Source organism: Macrotis lagotis, chromosome 3 (assembly GCF_037893015.1).
Source record: "Macrotis lagotis isolate mMagLag1 chromosome 3, bilby.v1.9.chrom.fasta, whole genome shotgun sequence".
Taxonomy (NCBI): Eukaryota; Metazoa; Chordata; class Mammalia; order Peramelemorphia; family Peramelidae; genus Macrotis; species Macrotis lagotis.
Window position 1 is genome coordinate 51,232,448 of NC_133660.1, and position 22,783 is coordinate 51,255,230.

Here is a 22,783-nt window from a genome sequence, read left to right on the forward strand (position 1 = left end):
CCCCACCCACCCTCCCAAGCCTCAGTTGGATGCTACCCTAAGTCAAATGATGCTACACTGGGAATGCAAGTGTGCATCCTAGACCTATCATTTTGTAAATAAATGGAAAATTCATTTAATCAAATTAATTCATGGGCAGTTCTACAATTTCTACTTCTTTTTAAAAACATTTTAAACAAGGTACAGGTGGCAGACAAAGGACAGATGATAGTTTAAGAGGGAAAATGACTGGCTCATATGCTTCGCAGGTTGATGTACTTAACTACAGATAGGGTGATGTGGAAAGATTTCACTATTTATGTAGAGTCATGCAGTCATAGATTGCTTGTATTTTCTCCAATCAAGGAAAAAAATAGGCATATCTACACAATATGAAGCTAACCAATGTGAATGATCAACTCTGCCCAATTGTGTCATATGCCTATTATCATTAACTTCCACTGGATGCACTATCCCATAACGGGTGATGCCTTTTTTTTAACTTTATGCTCTCAGCACACAAGGTTTCCTTATAGCTTCTGATTCAAATCCAGGTTGCTTTGCTACAGACTTTATGTTCAATCCAACAACATCATAAATGGCACATAGTACAACTAGGCAGATCTCATGCTTGAACAAAAAAAAGTCACAGAATTTTAAGAAAAAAAGGTATTAAAACATATCACTCAAAACAACGACAACAAAAAAAAAAAAAAACAAACCACAAACCACAAGGGTCAGAAATGGTCCACTAAAGGTAGATATATAGAGTTTAAATCATATAGAGGTACAATGTCATGGGCACAGTGACATAAAGAGAAATAATATTGAAGAAGAAAGAGAAGAATGGGAAGGCCAGCAACCATCAATTTGTTTTAAGTCGCTCCTACCCAAGGAATTTGGTTCCAGGAGGCCCCAGCTGAAGGATTCGGCTGACCAAGCTTTCTCCCTCATTAAGTGGGGGAGGAGCCGTTGGCAGGTGAAGTTTACTGAGTACATCCAAAGCAGCAGTGAAAGAAAGAACATAAGTAAGCTTGATGTATTTTTTTCCTCCACAGATACCAGTGTCACCATCTGATCAACAAAGTGGAGTAAGTTTCACACTGCCTTTGGTTCTGCCCCTCCACTACTCACAAGGCCTAGTGAACTGAAGCCCAGGTGTACGTTGGAGGTGCAAATGTAGTGAAAAAGCATCTGTTTTGGTAGACCTGTCACTATTCATTTTCATTGCTAGGACACTCCCCCAAAAATTTGCCCCAAGGGTGAAGACCAAGCTGTTAGGAATGCTATAAAAACTCTGGCTCTGAGATGGTTCAGATGAGTTTTCATGGATATTTCTTGACAGACTTAGAGATCAATATAAAAAAAAAAGGTGGAACCAACTGAGGGTGTGAAAGAAGAAAAAGAACTGGTGTGGAGAAAGAACAACTAAGGAATGACACTAACCATTAGAGAAATTTATGACTGAACCCAGAATTGGCCAGTTTTTGTTTTTGTTTTTTTGGGGGGACATGGAAAATGGCTTCTGTAACTGAGAAATACAGACAAACCTATTTCCAGTTATGAAAGTTGTTTGATGCTTTGAGATCTGTACCACATCTCAAAGCTTCAGAACTGGCTGGGTTCTCAAACAGAAACACTGGGTGCAGCAACAATCAAATTAAAGCTAATGGAACTCCTGGTCACTAGGCTTCCTTCCCAGTGTTTCAGGTAATGACAGGACTTAAATACAATTGATTTGTTTCAAAACATTTTGAAACCTTTCCCTCTCCCCGTTTCATTCTTTTGCCAGTTTTCATCAGTTGCTATTCATTCTTTAGCATCTTGGGATGATGCCACTTCATGTAATAGCAGCTGAACAAATAAACAAAAGACAGGAAAAGTGCTGGTTTCAGTTCAAAATTGCTAAAATGAGCATGGCAGTAGTTAGTCTTGATCTTCCAATGTTCCTTAAAGTAAGACTAAACACACTACCATAGTAATTCTAAGGCTCCAAGTTGCAATTTTGATTGGGGGTGAGGGTATGGGGAGGGTTTTGAATCACGAAGGCTCAGTTATTTGGAAATCCAAAGGAGGAGGTTCTTAACCTTTTTTTGTATTATGGATTCTTTCTCAAACTGATGTCTTTAAATGCATAAAATAAAACACACAAGTTACCCCCACACCCCCCCCCAATTTTTTTTAAGTGCTCACACATCCCAGGTTAAGAACCCTTATCCTAAGGTAATGCAGTTTTGCACCTGGAAGGTCCATGACCAGTGATTCAGAGCAGACTTTAACAACAATTTTGAATTTATTGTTTTTGCACTAAAAAGATATGATTTAAATATAAAATACTTACTGCCAGCAAGAACATGACTTTCATGTTAGGAGTCCAGCAACAATTGTAATATTGAATCAACCCATTACAAAAATAATGAACCTTATTGCATTTGAACCAAAAGGGATAAATGATTACTTGAAAAATCAAGTCATTCAAAACCAACTTAATCACCAATGGGCTATTACCTTTATTATGGTATGCCCAGAAAGGAGAGTCTACTTTTAAGATGCTCCAATATCATTCTCAATTTCATTTCTGGAGTCTCACTTAGAAGATGTAATTTTTTTCATGACTGACAGAAAGGTTCATTAAAAACTCTTACCCAAGGAACTGAGCACCAGAAGGTCCAACTTCAATCAGACGGCTGGCCAAGCCTTCTCCTTCCACCATCGGAGGCATTGTGGCCAGTCTATGACGTTTGACTAGTCGGCAAGTGACACGTGTTGGGGCAGTACATTTCCGAGGTGGAATAATAATCCTGAGCCCATTGTGTCTGCAGCCACGCATAGCACCACCTCGGGCATCCACCATAAAACTAACCAGGAAACTAAAAAATTGAAACAGATTAAATGTATTTGCAAAATATTGGGTGTATATTAAACTCTGCTGTTTTAGTATTCTTCATATACTTTATTTCTTCCAAATACCTTCCTTCCTAAATATGAACAATAAATGCCATCTGCTGCTTCCCTTAGATTCATACCAGCAAATATTTGTTTTAATGAATAATCCTATTTTGCACCAATGCCTGTGATTCTGGATACTTTGTACCAACAAAAGGAATTATACTAATTTGTGTTGACAGTGATGAAATTAAAATATCAGCTGAAGAATAAAAATTATAAGTAATTTAAATGAGAAGAAAGTGGAAGGGAGTAATACAAAGCAACTTCAGCATGCAACAGTGTATTCTCTTTCTGCTGTAAATGAATAGATCTATCACCAATATCCTTGTCTCTATATGTGTAAGTGTGGATGTATGTTTAAAGAGAGCCAGTCTTCTGGGGATCTATTAACATTTAGTAGGTTTTTGATATAATCTGATTTCCTAAATTAGATCATATCTGACGTTATCTTCTATTAAACAGAATTTATAGACTCAATTCAGTCCATGTGCAGCCTTATTACACCTCCTTAAATTTTATAAACATGACTGATAAGTTTTCAAAGTGAAGTAGAATGCCAAATTTTGAATAGATTCTATTAATCGGTTCAAATCTAAACCTGCCCTTTCTTTGTGCCAGTCATTGCTTTTACATTCATTCATACCTTTCATAATCTACTTCCCTGATTGAAAAAATAAAGATGAGTGGATAATTTTCAATGTTAATTCCTTCTTTTATGTTAGTAAAGTTTCCTCATACAGTAGTTTGAGATAAGTGGCTTGTCCCAGGTAATCATTGACCAATATAAAAATATTCTCCTTCTTTTGGCCTTGTTAATATTTTATGAAAAGACCTGGATAGCAAGGTCCCTGTGTACTAATGCAGGAAGGATGTGTTAACTTTTATGAGGGAAATGGAGGGGAGAGAGATGCACTAGTCATTAGTTTCAAGAAACCTGCTCTGATATCACTTAACATCTCCTTCTCCCAACCTTAACTTTTGCCTGTATCTCTCTACCATGTGTTTCACATATCAAGGCCTCTTCTATTTGTTCAATAACAGCACTTTAAAAAAGGATAGTGTATATATATGTATTACATATATATATATACATATGTATACATAGAGGTAAGGAAGATATCCCTTAAACAACCTGTCCTTTAAAAATAATTTTTGATTGCATCTTAAAGAGATTTGTTTGAAAGAGAAAATAAGAATGCAGGTGGTAGGGATATTATAGCTCAACTAGTAGCATAATTATGGTAGAATTGCAGCAGAATCATCACATCTAGATATATCCATGATGACACTTTAAACTGAAAGAAATGTCATAAACATAAATTACATGATTGGAACACAATACATTTGTTATCTTTCAGGGCATACCAGAAAAGAAATGTTAGCATCCAGTTCATATCCAAACACAAAAAAAAACCTCATTCCACATGCTGTTAAAAAGAAATTTCATTGTTGGCTACAAAATGGATGAGGAGGCACAAGGTGCCAGTCTGAAGCACATCATGCATCATGAGACCCCATGAAGAAGAGCCACAGTCTTTCCCACTCATGCAGCAGCCAGCCTACCACCTACCATTCATTCATTTATTCATTCCCAGCCCTCTAAATTTTTATTGTGAGGTGTAAACTGGGGAGAACAATCAATAGTTCAGTCCTGAAGGGTTGATGTTTCTTTTCCTTATCAAAAAACAATAAGAAAATATTGGCTGCTTTTCATCTGTTACAATCAGCCCTTAAGCATGGGTCTTACATTACTTTTTTCTATTTGGATTTTTAAAAAGACTATGATTCATAAGAATGAGCAATAATGGTAAAGATTTTAACATGTGTTCAAAATTTTTCATTCCCCCCCATCTCTGGCTGTGGTATTTGTGAGATTTGTAATTAAATGAAAATCTTGCATATCCATGGTATTAAAGATTTATTAAGGTTTCATCCAGTGCATCATCTATGGTCCTACAATGCTGCCAACCCTTATGTGATGGCTAATACTTTTTGTTCTCATTTCACGGGACTCATTATCTAGTACCATTAGAGTTTCCATTGATATTAACCTCACTGCTTGGTTTTGGTTTATTTATGAGCCTCATTCAGTATTGTTATTATCTTATTTGATCCTCATTACAAGTTTGCAAGGTAGGGTGCAGCTATTATCCAGTTTTACAGATGAAGAAATTGAGGCAAGTGACATGCTCAAGATAACTCAGTTTCTATGAGTCAAAAGCTGGATTTGAACTAGGGTCTTCATGACTCCAAGCCCAATCATTTACTATCCTCTTTGCCTCACCAGCTGAAGGCTCAATAATATCTCAGATCCAAAACATCAAATGCTCCCTACACCTGCCTGTCCTCAAATTCCTTATTTTTGTCCATGGAAATACTATCTTCCCAGTTCTTAAAGCACAAAACTTCTCAATCTTCTCCTTAAAAATGAGAATTGTGTCATTCTTTGTACTCATATCCTCAGCATCTTGCAAGAGTGGCTTACAAATTACCTAGGCTATTGAATAAATAAGCTATTGAATAAATGCTGTTTGAATAATTGGTAATTTGGGGGTTTTTTCCCCTTTTCAACATACTTCACATTTAATCAACTCCTTTTAAAATCTGGTCATGTCTGCCTTGAGCATTACCTTGAACATTCCATCCCTTCCTTTATTCAAACTGCCACTATAATATAGATAAGGCCTACAGGTCCTCTTTCCTGATTTATTCTAGATTCTTTAATGATTTTCCTGACTCTTGTCCTCCTCGCTAATCCAAATTCACCACAGTTACAAATACAGTCCTTTTTTCCTGTCTTATACTTCTGTATGTTTGGTACTTCCTGTCCCATATCTGAAAAGCATACTGTCCACATCATTGCTATTAATCCTCTTCCTTCAAAAATCAATTCAATAGCTACTTTCTTCTTGAAAGCTTCCCTTATTCAAATGACAGTAATCTCTCCCTCCCTATATTTTCTTATATCACTTACTTTGGACTTTTCTTTTATTCTTATCTCATTTTAGACTGTTTCACGCTAATATGAATATATTCTGATTTTTATTGTTGTCATCTCAGTCATGTCCAACTCTTTGTGACCCATTTTGGGATTTTCTTGGCAAAAGTATCAGAGTATTTTACCATTTCCTTTTCAACTCTTTTTTACAGATAAGGAACTTGAGGAAAATAGGGGGAAGTGACTTGCCCAGTGTCATTCAACTAGTAAGTGTTTGAACTCAGGAAGATGAGACTTCCTGATTCAGAGTCCAGCATTCTCTTCACTGCACCACTCAGTTGTTGCTATATTCTGATTATCTTTATAAAATTGTAACATCCTTTAGAATTCGTAGTTTCATTTTTTTCTTTTAGTTTTTAACATAATTGTTTAAAAACATTCCTTATACATAGTAAACATTTAACATATATGTACTATGGCCGAATTAGGGCATTTTATGACCAAGTCTGTTGTAAAGGCTGTGTATATATATATACATATATATGTATGTATATATATATATATATATATACATATATATATATATATGAAGAAGGAGAAATTACGAAGTAGAAAAGTATCTTATTTATAGCATTAGACTATTCTTTGGTGTCTGTAGACTTTGTTACAGACATAGATATGACAAACCATTTCAGAAGGTAGGGATTTACTAAATAGATTCCAAACTAGAAAACAGTATAGTAGCTGCCTCTGAAATGACCATCTCAGATGCAACTTCTAATATTTTCTACAGGTCTTTCTTTGTTATGAAATTACAGAGCAAAATTCACTTATTTCTTGCTATTCTCTTAATGGAGGCTGCTGGAAGACAGAAATGTCAGAAATGAAGGTTTTGGTTCCTAGCTTTTCAAACAAGAATTATAAAAATGAATTAAGAAGGACAAAGATCAGGAAATAAAAATAATTATTCCCAAAGACTAGAGTCCTGCAAGTGGACAATGAAAAATAATTCATTATATTATATTAATTATATAATAATTCATTATATAGTCATTATAATATCATTTTATATATATTAATTTGCTTTGTTGAAAGTAAAGAAATGAGCAAAGATAGAAGAGCAAAAAGAATTCTGGATTGGTTAGCACAAGTGTACTGTTACTAAAAGATATATGTTCTAAGACAGCGACTACAAGGGAATGATGGAAAGATCACTACAGAGGAAATCAAATGAGAAATGGATTTAAGTGATTTGTTTGCCTTGACCAATCTGTGTGGCCTTAGGCAAATAAATCATCTCACCATTCTATGCTTCAGCTTCCCTATTTATAAAAAAGAGAGTGTTGGACTAGATCATCTCTAAAGTCACTTCCAGGCCTAAGTTTTTTTTTTTTTTCTGGGATTCCGTGAGTAAGTGGCAAACTTGCATCTCAAGGGAGAGACAGTTAATGTGCCGTTGAACATCCAGGGATAGGATTTGTTACTATTCAGTCATTTCAGTTGTGTGCTACTCTTTGTGACCTCTTTTTGGTTTTCTTGGCAAATGTGTTTAAGTGACTTGTCCAAGGTCACTCAGTTTAGGAAGTGTCTGAGGTCAGATTTGAACTTACAAAGATGAGTTTTCCTAACTCCAGGCCAGGTACGCTATTCAATTCATCCCTTGCCATTCAGGGATATGATACTGCATTAAAATTCAAAATATATAAAATGACCAGAGGATAAAGAGTATGATTCAGAGAAAGGCAATAACAAAATATTCTATAAAGCCTAATGTATAAATCAAATAAAAGGGATAGGCTAGTAAGAACCTAGCTTTTGACTGGTATCTACTAACTCTTTGACCTCCAGCAAGTCAATTAACCTTGCCAGGTCTCTCTTTCATCATCTGTAAAGTGAAGAGGTTGGACCAAAAGAAGTCTCTTCCAATTCCAATTGTATAATCTTAATATCCTAAGTAGGGACTAAATTTATTGCTGAATCTAGATAGGAAACTAAAGAAGAGGAAAATCAATATGGTGAGGGAAAGAAGAAAGAACCACAGTTTTACAAAAATAATTGAACTCTGAACAAAAAAGTGATTATAGAATACTAATAATCTATAGATTATATATATAGGGAATTTTTAAAAAAGACTTTGACAAATTACATCAATGAATATTAGAAGTAAATCAGGTCTAAATGATGAGGGAAATATCAAAATAACAGCTGGTTAAACAGATGAATATATATAAAAATCAGTTGCATAATATAAAACATTTATTCAAAAGTAGACTGAGAAAAGAGTAGTTATTAATACTAAGAAAAAATAGGTTTTTGATTTTCAAAGTTTGTTAAAAGTATAGAAATACATTATCAGATAATATGAATATTTTAAGATAAACTTTAAAGGATTTTTTTAAAGTTTTTTTTAAAATTGAAAAAGAAGAGGGGGAAACTACTAATTATCCCTATACAGATAAGCAGCCAGAGTTTAGAAAGTGAAAAAAAAACTGTATAAAGCAATGAACAAATGACCCAAGAACAAATCTCTCTCATCATAGCAAAGGAAAATGAAGAGTCTTAAAGAATGTGAACTCTTTGGGAAGGAAGTATGTGTGCATGTCAGACCACTAGTTGATGCAGTGAGCTGGGCCTGGAGTCAAAGAAATTCATCTTTCTGAGTTCAAATCTGCCTTCAGACACTAACTGTCTGACTGGGCAAGTCACTCAATTCTGTTTGTCTCAGAAGTGAGGCAAGGGGCAGCCAGGTGGAGCAGTGGATGGAGCACTGGTCCTGGAGCCAGAAGAACCTGGGTTCAAATTTGGACTTTAATAATTACCTACCTTGACCTTGGGTAAATAACTTTAAGTCCATTGCCTTGAAAAAGAAGGAAGAAGGAGGAGGAGGAGGGAGGAGGAACAGGAGGAGGAGGAGAGGAGGGAAGGAGGAGGAGGAGGAGATAATTTGGTTCTAGTAGACCGAGTCTGAGGGTCCCTTCTATCTTTGATTTATCATTCTTATGTTCAAATGTATTTTCCAACACTAGCTATATCGTCCTGAGTATGTCATGCTGTCTGCCTCAGTTTCCTCAACTGTAAAATGGGGATTACAATAGAATCTATCTTACAGGTTTGTTGTGAGGATCAGCTGAGATAATATTTGCCAAGTGTTTGGCAGAGCTTTTGTTCCATAATAGATGCTTAATAAAAAGCTTATTCCCTCCCTTCCCTCTTACGTTTGTGTTGTGAAGTGATTAGGAATGAGGCCCATAAGTACAAGCAAAGATCCGTAGTGATATTCTGAATCTTGGTCAAATGGTGTACATGTCATGGAGATTTATGTGACTATAGTGAATATAACATACATATGTATATGAACACATGTATATGGAAATAAGACATAGTATATAATTCTTGAATATTTTGATAACATTTATGATTGTATATTATATGTTTTATTTCCATTAGTGAACTAGTTCATTACATAAGACATTGAAATAACATTGGGGTGCCATCCTAATATTAATTAAGTTAAAATCATTTCCATTATAAATGACTGGTAGAAGGCATATTATTCTCTGGGATGCACAGGAGGAATATTTAACAGAATCAATGGACTGTGATTAATGCCATAAATACACACACATATGTGTACAAACATATATACACACACACTTATATGTATTTACACATTTGTTTTTAATTTTTGTTTGTGTCATCATTAAAATTTTCAACTAAGATGCTTTGCAGAAGGTTCTTAATGTTGTCAATTAAATATATTAAGCTTCATAGCTCTGAAAATGGACAAAAATATACCATAAAATTAAATTAATTTTAAATACATTACTTACTTTCCAAAGGAAATTCAGCAACCATGCAAAATACAAAATCATACTAGATTTTTCATAATTGTGACATATCGCAAGTTATCACAACTTGAGGGAAAAAATGCCAAAGCAACACAGTGTCATTAAGCAGACCACTCTCCTACAAGTAGATTTGGGGTTACATGCTTCAGTTAATGCAGCAGGAGATAAGGACTCCAGTCTTCAGAACACTACATCCACCCCCCCCCAAAAAAAAATCTGCTAATTTTTAGGTCTAGACATTTTTAATCCATTCAAGATCAGCATTGTGGGTAGGATTGGAGAGGGTGGGTGGAAAAAGGGATTAAGACATTCCAAGTTAGTGACTGGGTGAAAGAGTAGGGGGGGAAATTCATCAGGTTGCTTCAGTGATCCACAAATGTACATTTAGAAAATATGGGGGTAAATCTGATTTCTAAAATTCTGAAGGGAAAAAAAATTAAGTTTGACTATTTCTTCCCTATCTCAAAAGTTCCTCCAGATTCTGTGAGTTGAAGGATTGATAAAAATAAGGTACAAGAAACTATTCAATCAAAATCCATTCATCATCAGGTGTCATTTTTACTGTGTCATTTTAATTGTATGGTTACTTGAAAAAAAGTGGGATAGTAGAAAAAAACAAAACAAAACATTGGTTGTGTAACCAGAAGACCTGATTCAGGGTAAGTCTCAACTCTCAAAAACACTAATGGATGACCTTGGACAAGTAACTTCAATTCTTCTTCAGTTTCTCATCTGTAAAACTGTGATAATCATACTTTCAGTGCCAATCTCACAGGATTGTCATAAGGAAAAAGCTTTGTAAACCTAAAAGTGCTATTGAAATAATAATGAAAGATATTTCTAGAAATAAATGTAATACAAATGGTATTTTTTTAATTCATGTAGACTGATAATCTGGAATGTAACAAAAGAATGAGTAAGTGAAAGAATCTATATAATTGAGGAATAATAGCAATTTGGCCTTTATTTTAGATCCCTAGTGATGAGCACTAAAGTAAGCACTTAATAAATGCTTGTTGACTAACTTAAAAACAAACAATTCCAATCAACATGGAAAAATTGATCATTTTTATTAGAACATTAACTGAAAAGTGATATCATTTTCTGGAATGGCCCAAGAATATTTATTTAAATGCATGAAACTAAGGATATAATTATATTAAAGAACATTTCTATCTTTGTTTTCACTAGAACTTGGTGAAAAACGCAGTTCCACCTAAAATCATAACCCTTTAAAAAGACTGAAAAATAACTAAACCAATCTGCATACTTTCTATGGAAACCCCGTGTTCACTTATAGAGCTCCTTCTCATGAGAAGAAACTGGGATGTATTGAATCATGGTCTACATTATCTAAAATTCCTTGCTACCTAATTACTAATAACTCACCACCAATAACAAAAATAACCAGCCACACTTTCTTCTAAAACATTTAAGAAAAATGATGGCTAATTGGCTCTCCCTTTAGTGACAAATCTCTTTACTATGTAACCTCACACCAAAGCATCCTGAGTAAGGTGAAGATAGGAGGAAATGATCCAAGAGGTAGGAAAAAAATGGGCAACATGTTGGACAAGGAAATTATGCACAAGTTCACCTGCTGTTGTCACGATCAAGACATGGAGATGAGTGGCTGCAACAGAATAGATACTTTAGCACAAAGAAGGAATGGATAAAGTGAAATATAAAGAAATCAGAAGAGAATGCAACTAAAACATATTGTATACTTGTGCACACACCATATATATGTATATATATACATGCATATATATTGATAAAGAAAAGATAGAACCAATGACTGAGTTTTATGAAAATATTAAAGCCCTGTGTAAATGCTGATGAGGTAGAGGCAAAAGCCTCATGGTGGCTACCAATTTAAAATTTTAAAATCCATTTATAAATTCATATTATACAAACCAAGTAATTAGAGATTGTTTCTATTAAAACATTTTAAAGAATATCTTTGTATATTACAAATTATGCATTCCTGATTGAAATTACTTCACATGTTAAAACTGACAAAATAATTTGTTTGAAATGGTCTAGAGAATCTGTCTTTAGTAATGTTCAGAACTTGTATTTTACAAAGGAGCTCTATGTTGGCAAAGATTGGCAATTATTGTGTAACCTAGTATAGTCTTTGAGAACTGCCTGGAACTTTTAAGGGTTTAGTGGGACTAGTGGACATGGTTATATAACAGATAGAACAAATACAAAGTAGGTCTGGAAACTAGACTTTCCCAATGTCAAAGACTTCCTCCTCTACACTATGCATGTTGCTTTTCTACAGTGTCTAGAGAGGTTAAAAATGATTGTCATTCTATGTATCCCCTGCAAAGATTTATGCTTTAAAATTAATGACGTCCATAAAATGTTCAACAATTATGACCACCTGTATCACATCTGAGAGTCATTTGTATTATGATGTATGTAAGTAGTGCAAGCCTTGTTAGGGTAAAGAATTCACCTCCCTAAAGGGTTTAAGATGGCTTGTGTCAATAAATGCTAAAATAGGGAGGCAATCTGGAACTACTTATAAAAATTATTATGCTATGAATGTTATTTACCTAATACTTAATATTAGCAACCTTAGGATTAATTAATTCCAAAATTGCATAGTATTTTACTGAATTCTACTGATAATATGTGATCATCAGAAGAAAATATCCTGAAAGATATTTGGTGAAAAATATACAGTTGTAAGGAACTCCTTGTTTGGAAGTTTTAGCTAGCAACTCAAGTCAGAAACTATTCTCTAATTTATAGTTAGAGAGGGTTTTTGATTTTGGGGGTGGGGTGGGGAATGGCCCAAGAGATTAAGTGAGAAAATTGAGAGATGTCAAATGTATGTTTTGAACCTAGACTTCAAGGCCTACTTTCTATCTGCTACAACATACAGCCTATAGGGCTGGGTTGGACATTACAGTGAAGATTGTAATTGTTCATTATATCCCAAATTGTACTATTACTAAGAAGATATATGATATGTGGTTCAGCACATTTTTGCCCTTTTTTCTTATTTTTAATGGGAAAAAGTAAGTGAATACCTGAGTACTTTGCATATAAATTTGCCAAGGAAACAAAGGTTTTCATTAGTTTGATTCTGAGAATAAAAGAACTCATAAATCCTCAAAAACATTAGGAACTTTGGTTCTCTGAATGTTTCATCTAGTTAAGAGAATTTAGATTTATTTCTTAAACAGGAGGGTTTTTTTCCCCTATAGTCTAGCAGAAGATCTACATAAGGATATTGGTCAGAACTCCCAGGATAAAGGCATGCCTTTAGAGTCTAGAAAGTTCTTGATTCTTCAAAAACAATAACCTTCAAATACTAAAATATTAATTTTTAAATCTTGATGACTAGAAATATATCTTAGACTCAAACAATAGATGTATTTAGCTTTACAAACTAGAAAAATTTGATGTAATTAAACAAAATAATTGTAATTGATTTTTGTTTTTTTTCAGTCATGTCTGACCTCTCCATGATCTCATTTGGGATTTTCTTGGCAAAGAAACTATAGTGATTTGCTATTTCCTTCTCCTCTTCATTTAATTCACGGTGATACATAGTTGCCCCCTTTAATTGATGAACTACCACTAATTTTAGGAAATTATTTCCTAATTCCTTTTCTCAAAGAATCATTTAGTATATATAAAATCACTATATTTTTTATGCAAATAACATATCAAGTAGAGGGTCTTCTTAAATCAAACTCCACTGGAATCAAACTTACATTTTGCAAATTCTGCAACAGGCAAAGCATTAGAATTGAGTCAAATTTTCTGGGTTTATATAATGATGACAGCAAGCATTTATAAACATTGCTTTAAGATTTACAAAAAGCACTTAATCATTATTATCTCAGTTTATACTCAACAACCACGTGCTTTATTATACCCATTTTATATATGAGGAAATTGAAGGAGATTGCAATTGGGTGATTTGGTCACCCTGATAGTAACAATATAAGGCTGAATATGAACTCAGGTCTTCCTCTCTCCAGATCAAGTGTTATCTATGCACTATATCACCTACTTCCTTTAAACTTCACCCTTCTGGATGTGTAAAATCAGGATAATATAAAACCTGCCCTGCCCATATGAGAATCAAATTAGACTTTATACAAAGTACTTTTAATCATAAAATACTATATAAATGTGAATTATTATTAATACTACCCAAATATTTTAGATTCTAGGACTCCCAATATTTTTTAAATTTTTTTTAAAAAAATTAAGGCAATGGGGTTAAGTGATTTGCCCAAGGTCACACAGCTAGGCAACTATTAAGTGTCTGAGGTCTCATTTGAACTCAGGTCTTCCTGACTCCAGGGCTGGTACTCTATCCGCTGTGCCACCTAGCTGCCCCTTCCAATATTTTTTCATCAGAGAAGTGAAAGATTTTAGATTGAAAGACAGATCCCATTAAATTGTTGAAAAGGGGGATCAAAGCTTAATATTTAAAGCTAAATATTTCATAAGGAAATCATGAAGTTTAATAGCTGAATATAAAGGTTTCTTCATAAAGAGGAAACATTGAATTATGTATATATCTATTTAATATTCATATTCAGAGTTCTTACCTGCCAAACTTTGAGTTAAAAATCTATTGGAGAAGTGACTTAAGACATATTTCATTGACCCATATTCTGTAATCTAATTTTGCTCCTTACTAATCTAAAGTTTAAGTGTCTTTTAATTAGGGATTAAAATTCAATTGTCCATCTTTTAACATGTTAATTAATATCACTCCCATTTCCTTGTTTATATAGATCAACATTCACTACAAATTAGTTAATTGATCAACAAGCATTTATTAAGCACCTTCTCTGTGCTAGTCACTGTGTATAATTCTGGAAATAAAAGTATGAAATGATCCTTACTCATGAGAAACTTACATTCCATTGGATGACATTAAATTTATATGTCCATTGGAAATTGGTTGGTTGAATGAAAATAAATATATGAAGATGAATTTCACTTTATATCTATCCCTTCAAAGTTTACATATTTTAAATTTTTTGTAAATCAAATAATAGTTCAAAAACATTTAAGTGATAGGTGATCTCTTCAAAGATTCCCCTTTTAAAGGAATTCTTAAGAACAAAGGTCAACTCAGCCTCAGCCTTAGATATTAGGTAAATCCATTTGGAAATGCAGTTATTTTCACTCTCATCTGTTTTACTCCTTAGTTTGGATAAGTAACACTGCTTTACTCACCCAGAATGAATTGGACTGGAAGAAAGAGCCACATTATCTAAATGGTCAGGACCCCAGCTAAGACGATAGGAAGTCCTTTCTCCTTCCTTGGCCAGAGTTGATACCTAGACATAAAGAACAGTAATTAATGAAAGTCTATGCTTTCCATTAAAAATTAATTATATAACATAGTATTCTAATTATAACATAGGATTCTAATTTATATAGTTATATAACTACATAAATCTCATATTTACCTAGAAATTTCCAGTGATTACCTAGAAAATTCTTTCAGAATGGTGATCCAATAAACAACTCAGCATACAAATAAAGATGCTAGATTCAATTCAACAAGTATCTTTTAAATACCTACTATGAATAAGGTTCTGTGAAAGGTGAGGAGGATTCAACTTTGACAAACAATATAGCCCCTGACCAATTAGAATTTATATCTAATATTTGGTATAAAAAATGACAAGAGAGATGGTTCTGGAGAAACCTGAGAAAACCTCTATGAACTGATGCAGAGTGAAAGGAGCAGAATGAAAAGAATAATTTATTCAATAACAGTAGTGTAGAGAAAAAATATTTTGAAAGGCTTAGAACTCTGATCAATTCAACTGTCAATTATAATTCTAAAGTATCAATGATGAATCATGATACCCACAATCTAACAGAAAGATTAGTAACAGACTTTTTTGGTCATGTCCAGAATTTGAATTTATTTTGCTTAACTATGCATATTTGTTATACAGGTTTTCTTCATTTTTCCTCATTTGTTAGATTAGATGGGAAAAAGAGAGAAGTTAGGGTTAGGGTCCAAACAATTTCCTTTTAGAGAAGACAACTGAAAGGAGACCAGAGGAATTCCAAATAAGCAGGATCCCTTTAAAAGTTACATGTTAAATTTATTACTTTCCTAAAATGAAAAACTTCTATAATATAGACTTGCAGTTTCATGTATGATACTCTTCTGCTCTATAATGTATATGAAAGTGGACATTTTATTTCATGTTTGTTAAATTCAGAATCAAAAAATAGAAGAAAAAAGACTTTATATTCTCCTGGGGAATAAATGATGTGCATATAGATAAGTATAATGTAAGAACAAAGTATGATGGTAGCAAAGGAGAGAGAGACAAAGTGCTCTAGAAAAATATGAATAGGGAAGAGAACACTTTTATCTGGGTAGAGGAGAGAAAACTTCAAAGATGAAGCTGAGATCATGAAGCAAGGCTGCAAAAGAAGGCTGAAATCAGCATGAGAAGGGTCTTGAATACCCAAAGAGTCAGTGTTTTATTTGGAAACAATGGGGTATTATTAAAATTCCTGAACACAGAAGTGATGTAATCATTTTTGTATTCCAGATGTTTATTTTAGTAAGGATAGGTTGGAAAGGTAGAGAAAGGAGACAGGAAGACCCTTGGGGGTTTATGTTAAAGATTAGGAGGACCATTTTATAGGTGATAGAAAGAGGAGAAAAATGCAAAGATATTACAGAATTATATCTTTGATTATGTTTCTCCATTTCATAGAACCATGAAAAAATTTTAAGGACAAATTTATTTTTAAAGGTATATAAAAATAAGACTTAGCTCTGTTCCTGGAATTCCAAAATCAATCACATCTAAACCCAACTAAAATTCCAACCATTACTGACAGTTTTCTCCCACCACTCTTGATTCTAATGCCTTCCCTCTTCTAATTATTTTTTATTTATCTTGTATATAGTTTGCTTTGTATATACATATTTATATGCATGTTGTCTCCTCCATCAGATTGTATGCTTCTTGATGGCAAGAGCTGTCTTCTTTTCTTTTTTTGCAAGGCTTGCCCAAGTGTCTAAGCTGCATTTGAACTCAGGTCCTCCTGACTCTAGGGCTGGTGGTCTATCTACTGTGCTACCTAGCTTCTCCAAGAGCTATCTTCTGCTAATTTTTGTAAACCCTAGTACCTGGAATAGAATGAGCACTTAATAAATAATGGTTGCAGTATCAAAGAGATTTGCAATCTTCTGTGGTATCTTTTTTCATATATCTAACAGTATAGATTTATGGAGACTTTCCATGATCTAAATTGTCCCTTTATCACCTTTATTTGACTATAAGATGAAGAAATGAGGATTTTTCTCAAGGCGACCTTTAGTTCACTAAATCTTATATAATAATGTAAGGAATTTGAACATGATTAAAAATTAGTTTAGTTGAATAACTTAATCAAAACTCCATACTTGAAAAAATATATAAAAACACACAATTTCCATAGATTTGTATATTTTTTCAACTAGAAAGGACTTTCATAATAATCTATTCCAGTCGGTTCAAACCAGCCTGGGAGAGCTGACTTAAATTTTCAGTGAAAGCATTTACAATTTGAAATTCAACAAATGTTACAAATTAGGACTTGATTTTTTTCTGATTGTGTAGATACGAGAAAGTTAATAATGCAGATTTAACTTATCACACGTACAGTTTCCAATTCCTTTATTTTACAAATGAGGAAACTGAGTGACTTGTCAAATCAAGTGATTTGTCCAAGGTCAGAAAGTTAGGAGATGATTCCATCTCCCCTGGTCAAAATCTCTGTTCAAAATTGAAGCATCTTGGCTTGTTGCCTTGCTACATAAATTTCAGTTAATATTAAAACTCTTCTTCAGTACATTTCTATTAATAATAAACAACATGCAAACACAGAGACTTACCACTAAACCATGAAATAATCCACATACCTGGTGACTGGGGATCACCACTGTCTCATCAATCATGGCGCTATCCCTCAGGTAGGAGGCATGGCTCAGGGTGTGAGACCTGTCTGAACTGAAGGATCGAAGGCTGGTAGGTAGGCAGGAAGCCATTGCCATAAGTCAGCAGCAGTAGCAGTTGTATAAGGATGAGATGATAGGCAGAGCAGGGAGAGTGGAAAAAAAGCATGCTATTAACTGATGATGCAACTTCCAGGAGGGGCATAAAAAGTGACCATGGAAGAGGAAAAAAAACCTTACAAATGGAGCACTTTTTTTTTCCCAGAGAGTTGAACAAAAAAACCGGCTCTTGACTACTTGCTATCACTCAATGGAAAAAGTAGGCGAGAATCCAAATTAGAACGTGGTCCTCAATCAGATTCATTTTCTACCCAGAAATATTTGAAACTAGCCACTTGGCCTCATTTACCACTCATATGAGGAACATAAAAAATGGGAATCATTCTTCAATAGATTCCTGAAAATGGTTCTGCTAATCTCACTGCAGTTTAGAGAGGGAAAAAAAATGTTAGGAGTAAAGTCGTCATTCCTCTTAAAAAAAAAAAGCCAAAGTGAAAGTCAAATTTCTAAACTCATTTTGTCACTCTTTCTGAGACTATGAATGATTTGAAATTGGTGCTTGCTCTCCCCTGGAAGGTTACACAGTGGTGGATTCTGGCCAGCTGCATGCTTCCTGTGGAAATGCAGTTTTTCTTATAGGTTTCCAACCATTTAAAAAGGAAAGTCCTGTTCTTTTTGTATGCACTGCTTGTGATGACTCTAGAAATGCCAGTAGCTGAAGCAATCAGAAACAAAAGAACACATGAAGCTATTTCTGAACTCAGAATCTCAGACATGACATCTCCCAACTCATATTGAAAACAATCAAACATCTATGGATATCAAGCAAGAATGGGGCTTGACTGCAGAATGGACTTTCAAGATTCGAATAGTCAATGTTTTCCATTTTTAATAAGCTTTGGATTACTTATTGTATGTATGTGGTAAACAAAGTAGTAATTCATCTATTCTCTACCATTATATGTGGTCTAATCTATTTTAGCTAGGAATGAAAGGAAAATGACATTTAATGCTTATTATTCTATCAATTTAATATAACAGCACAAAAATCTCAGTTTAAAGGTTAGGGAAAAGGGCTTTACAATATCTGCACATTCATTTTGGGAAGATGGAGGGTGTTGGGGGGATAAGACCTGCAATTATACTGGTAAAAGGGAACTCTTAGTGAAGAAATTATCAATGCAGACCAATAACTGTTCTCTAACTTAAAGTCTAAAACTATTTTCTGAGAGCAGTGAGAAATTAAGTGATTTGTCTCCAGTTACCCAAGTATATATTAGAGGAAGGAACTAAACTCAGCAATTTCTGACCCTGAAGCCAGTTTTATCCATAAATCATACTGCCTTTCTCAGCCCTACTAATATTGAGACTCAATTTACTTTGAACAAATGAACATTATTTGATTAATAGAAATGCTTGGAATTTCTTATAAAATATGGCAAATCACAATAAGAATACAACATCCAAATATATGTGCCAAATATATTTATTTGCACCTTTTTCTTTTAATAGTTCTAATAAACTCACAATTATGAGTCAACTCACAAATAACAATATTCTTAATATCTTAGCATTAACCAAAGGCAATCTGAAAATTTCCTCAGTATTCCTGTCAGCCAATCAGTAACAATGAATTTGATCTTAAGGTTATTTAGAACTTGAGAGTATCTGACATGATGGGTCTATAAGAAATTTTGTGCTAAATCTAAACATAGATAAAGAATTGTCTGTTGTTTTATATTATTCCTTATTATTGATGTTATTTTTCCGTCATTTCAGTCATGTAGGATTCTTAGTGGCCCCAATTGCTGTTTTCTTGACAGAGAATCCCCAGTGGTTTGCCATTTCCTTTTCTAGAAGATTTTATAGATGAAGAAATTGAGTCAAATGTGGCTAAATGACTTGCTCAAGGTCACACAGCTAGAATGTGTCTGAAGTCAAATTTGAATTCAGGTATGCTTTACTCCAGGCCCAGTATCTGTTCATTTTATCACCTAGTTGCTCTTCCTTTAGTGGCATCAATAATCAATATTTGCCTGTGTCTTTTAAAAAATGGCAATAATTTAGATGATATGTGTTTTTAAGTGTGAATATGAAGTGTGAAGATAGATTTGGGCTACTAACTGTTAACATTTTAGCAGCAGATAATCTAGTTAAAACACATAAAGATCATCCATTCCTGTCTTTAAAATTAAGGAGCAGTTAAAGACCCCATTCTTTATGACTAGCATTGCTTTTCCTTAATATTTTAAATTTGGGGTGGGGAACCATTTTTTTCTCAAATAATATTGACCTGTGGCAAAAAATTAATTGAAAGGTACATGGAACACTTAATTTTAAGTGTGTTTTTTCCTCAAGAAATATCTCAAAGTCAAACATTTAATTTAAAAATTAACAGAACATATAGTCTTTTTCATTGCTATAATTATTATGATACTATTGAATGATATTTTAAAATATCTCTTCAATGGTTTCCTAGATTAGGGATAGAGAGAGGTAAGAAGGCAAAAGAAAAAAAAATGGGAGGAAATGTGACATAAATAGAAAAGGAAGGGAGAAATAAAGACAACTATAGTGAAGATGTGTGAGAGAAGACTGAAACAGAAACTAGAAACAAAAGTAGAAATGAAAAGGGAAATTCCATAGCTAGGAAGAGCACAGGGAGAACTATTTGGAAGAGAAAGAAAGGAAGAGAGGCTAAGGAGGTTTCTGAAACAACTGGTCTGGACCCATTTTCTAGTCACCAGAGATGCTGTTTTTAATAGGCTCTGGAAGGCAGCCACAGAGACTCTATCTGGGCCAGAGGTTCCCTACTCCAGCTTTAAATATTGAGTCAGTTCACGGAGCCATGCAATGTTTTTCAGCACTTTGTAAGGGGGTGACCACTTTCTATACAAGTTACAATTTCTGATATTCAGTTTGATGAAAATAACAAAACATATTAAATACTAATAATCATTGATCTTATGGGTCACAAGTGTCTGTCTAGGTTTTTGAGATTATTTGGCTGTATATCTGTCAAGACAAGGCCTTGAACGGACAGTAATGACTGGTAAAGTTGTCCACATTGATTTAACAATCACGTTTAGCACTCACATTTTAACAAATAACAAAGGATGATGTTCATCATTTAGGAGTTTAGTATTTTTCAAAGAACCCTAATGACTTAGAACCACACAGAAAATATTCAGGGCAAAATGTTTTCCTATTTTGCATCCACTAGTTTAGCTGTTTAGGCAAATAAGGCCTTTTTCTCATTGGTTTAAATTGGGATCATAGTAAAAAATGAAATGTCAGCAATTAAATCTACTTAAAGGAGCGGGAACTCTAAAACTGCTAAACTGTGTACTTTACAGAGACCCTAATCTTTTTTCTTTTTTTTCTATACATAGGCAGAAGTTCATTCCTCTCTTAGATAGCAAGCTTGTCTGATTTCAACCACAAGGTGGTACTATAAGAAAGGCTCGCTAGGACTCTCTTGATAGTGTGCTGCCCCTGGGATCCTATTACACTCACGTCTTATAAATGATATCTTTCCTGAAATTTTAAGTTGGTTTTATCAGCCGAATGCTTGCATTTGAGTAAATTTTTAAAAATCCTAATCATTAAGTCAAAGCAATTCCAAGGTACAAGCCACATTGTTTGATCAGCAGGTCCACAAAGCAAATGAGCAATGGAAGGGATAGCATGATAGCATCTGAGAAGATAATGTTGTCATGCCATGTAATACCTACCTGGGTATGGTGCTATTGAAAGCATACCCCACCAAGAAAAAAGACAAATAAAAGGAAAAAAGGAATGGAAGGGGGGAGAGAAATAATGACAAAGAATAATGGTTACCTTGCCTAAACACAGTGAAAGAAAGAAAGAAAAAAAAATATGACAGTGAAACTATTCCTTTAATTCCCATTCTAAAGTCCCTGATAATTGACATTCTTGACATTACAGTGTGGATCTGAAAAGAGACTCTTGTTTTGTTTCTTCCTTTCCATTATCTTATGTCTTGTCTGACAAGTATTCAAGAATGAGTCTATCTGACTGAAATTTTATAGATGGTATCTAAATCCATTCTCACCTAAGTTCTTTGAAAGGAAAAAAAATCAATTATTAATTCTTGCAAAAAGTCCAAGGTGAAGGTGCTTAAGTTGTTGGAAGTGTCACTGTCTACTCTTAGACAGAAAGCAGAATCAAACCACCAACATCTATTTGTCATCAGGTTCTAAAATCTTAATTTTTAAAAATTAAAAGGATAGATCAGAGATATCAAAGTAAAAACTTCATTAATTCCCAATGGTATCCAACCAAACTCTGCAAGCACTTAGTCATTTAGAACTATAGGCTTTCTCTCTCTCTCTCTCTCTCTCTCTCTCTCTCTCTCTCTCTCTCTCTCTCTCTCTCTCTTCATATATATATATATATATATATGTATATATATAGTTTTTAAGATATTACTTATTAAATAGACTGAATATGTGCAAAATATGAAAGAGCTTCTAAATCTATAAACCTGAGACTAACATTAGTACTTTGTAATATTCACAATTCTGCATTGATGATAATTTTGCTATTAACAGATAATGTTTTACTTGATTTGTCTCAAACCATAACAAACTTCAATTATTTCAATTGCTATACCAAGAGAAATCCTTTACATGCATGTGTATATATAATGTAGATATATACTGATAAAAAGATCTTCATACATTTCTCCCTCTCTTTTTTATATGTAAACATATAGAGATATATCTTCCCAATTGGCATTTGAATCTAAGAGGTTCCAAATTTTACCTGGTTCATGCAGAGATTAGGCTCTTCTGGTTTCCTAACTGGGGAAAGCTACTTCCTATCACCAAACTTTCTTCTAAAATTTATTTTTTTCTGATAGTTCCCCTTTAGAATATAGCTGTCATCAATGAAATTATGAAACTAATGAAAAGCCAAGGGAATTAAAGGTAACAAATTCCAAAATATAATAAAGAGTCAATGGCCCTCTAAAATCCTCTTTCTTTTGCTCATGGAAAGAGTAACAGAAATTGAAGTAAGACT

The 22,783-nt window shown here is 33.8% G+C and overlaps 1 protein-coding gene across 45 annotated transcripts in view; it reads right to left on the reverse strand.

Moving 5' to 3' along the window:
• The window catches only part of ANK2 (ankyrin 2), a 752,311-nt gene that overhangs the window by 56,674 nt on the left and 672,854 nt on the right, over window positions 1–22,783 (reverse strand). For 21 of the 45 annotated variants that reach the window (XM_074228648.1, XM_074228655.1, XM_074228671.1 and 18 more), the window contains 3 exons: window positions 17,645–17,747; window positions 14,938–15,041; window positions 2,625–2,849 (listed from right to left, as the gene is read on the reverse strand). In XM_074228648.1, coding sequence (XP_074084749.1) covers window positions 2,625–2,849; window positions 14,938–15,041; window positions 17,645–17,747 — 432 coding nt within the window. Of the gene's footprint in view, window positions 1–869; window positions 969–2,624; window positions 2,850–11,311; window positions 11,348–14,937; window positions 15,042–17,644; window positions 17,748–22,783 lie in introns of all 45 variants that reach the window. The other 24 variants (XM_074228643.1, XM_074228650.1, XM_074228638.1 and 21 more) reach the window with 4 other exon arrangements.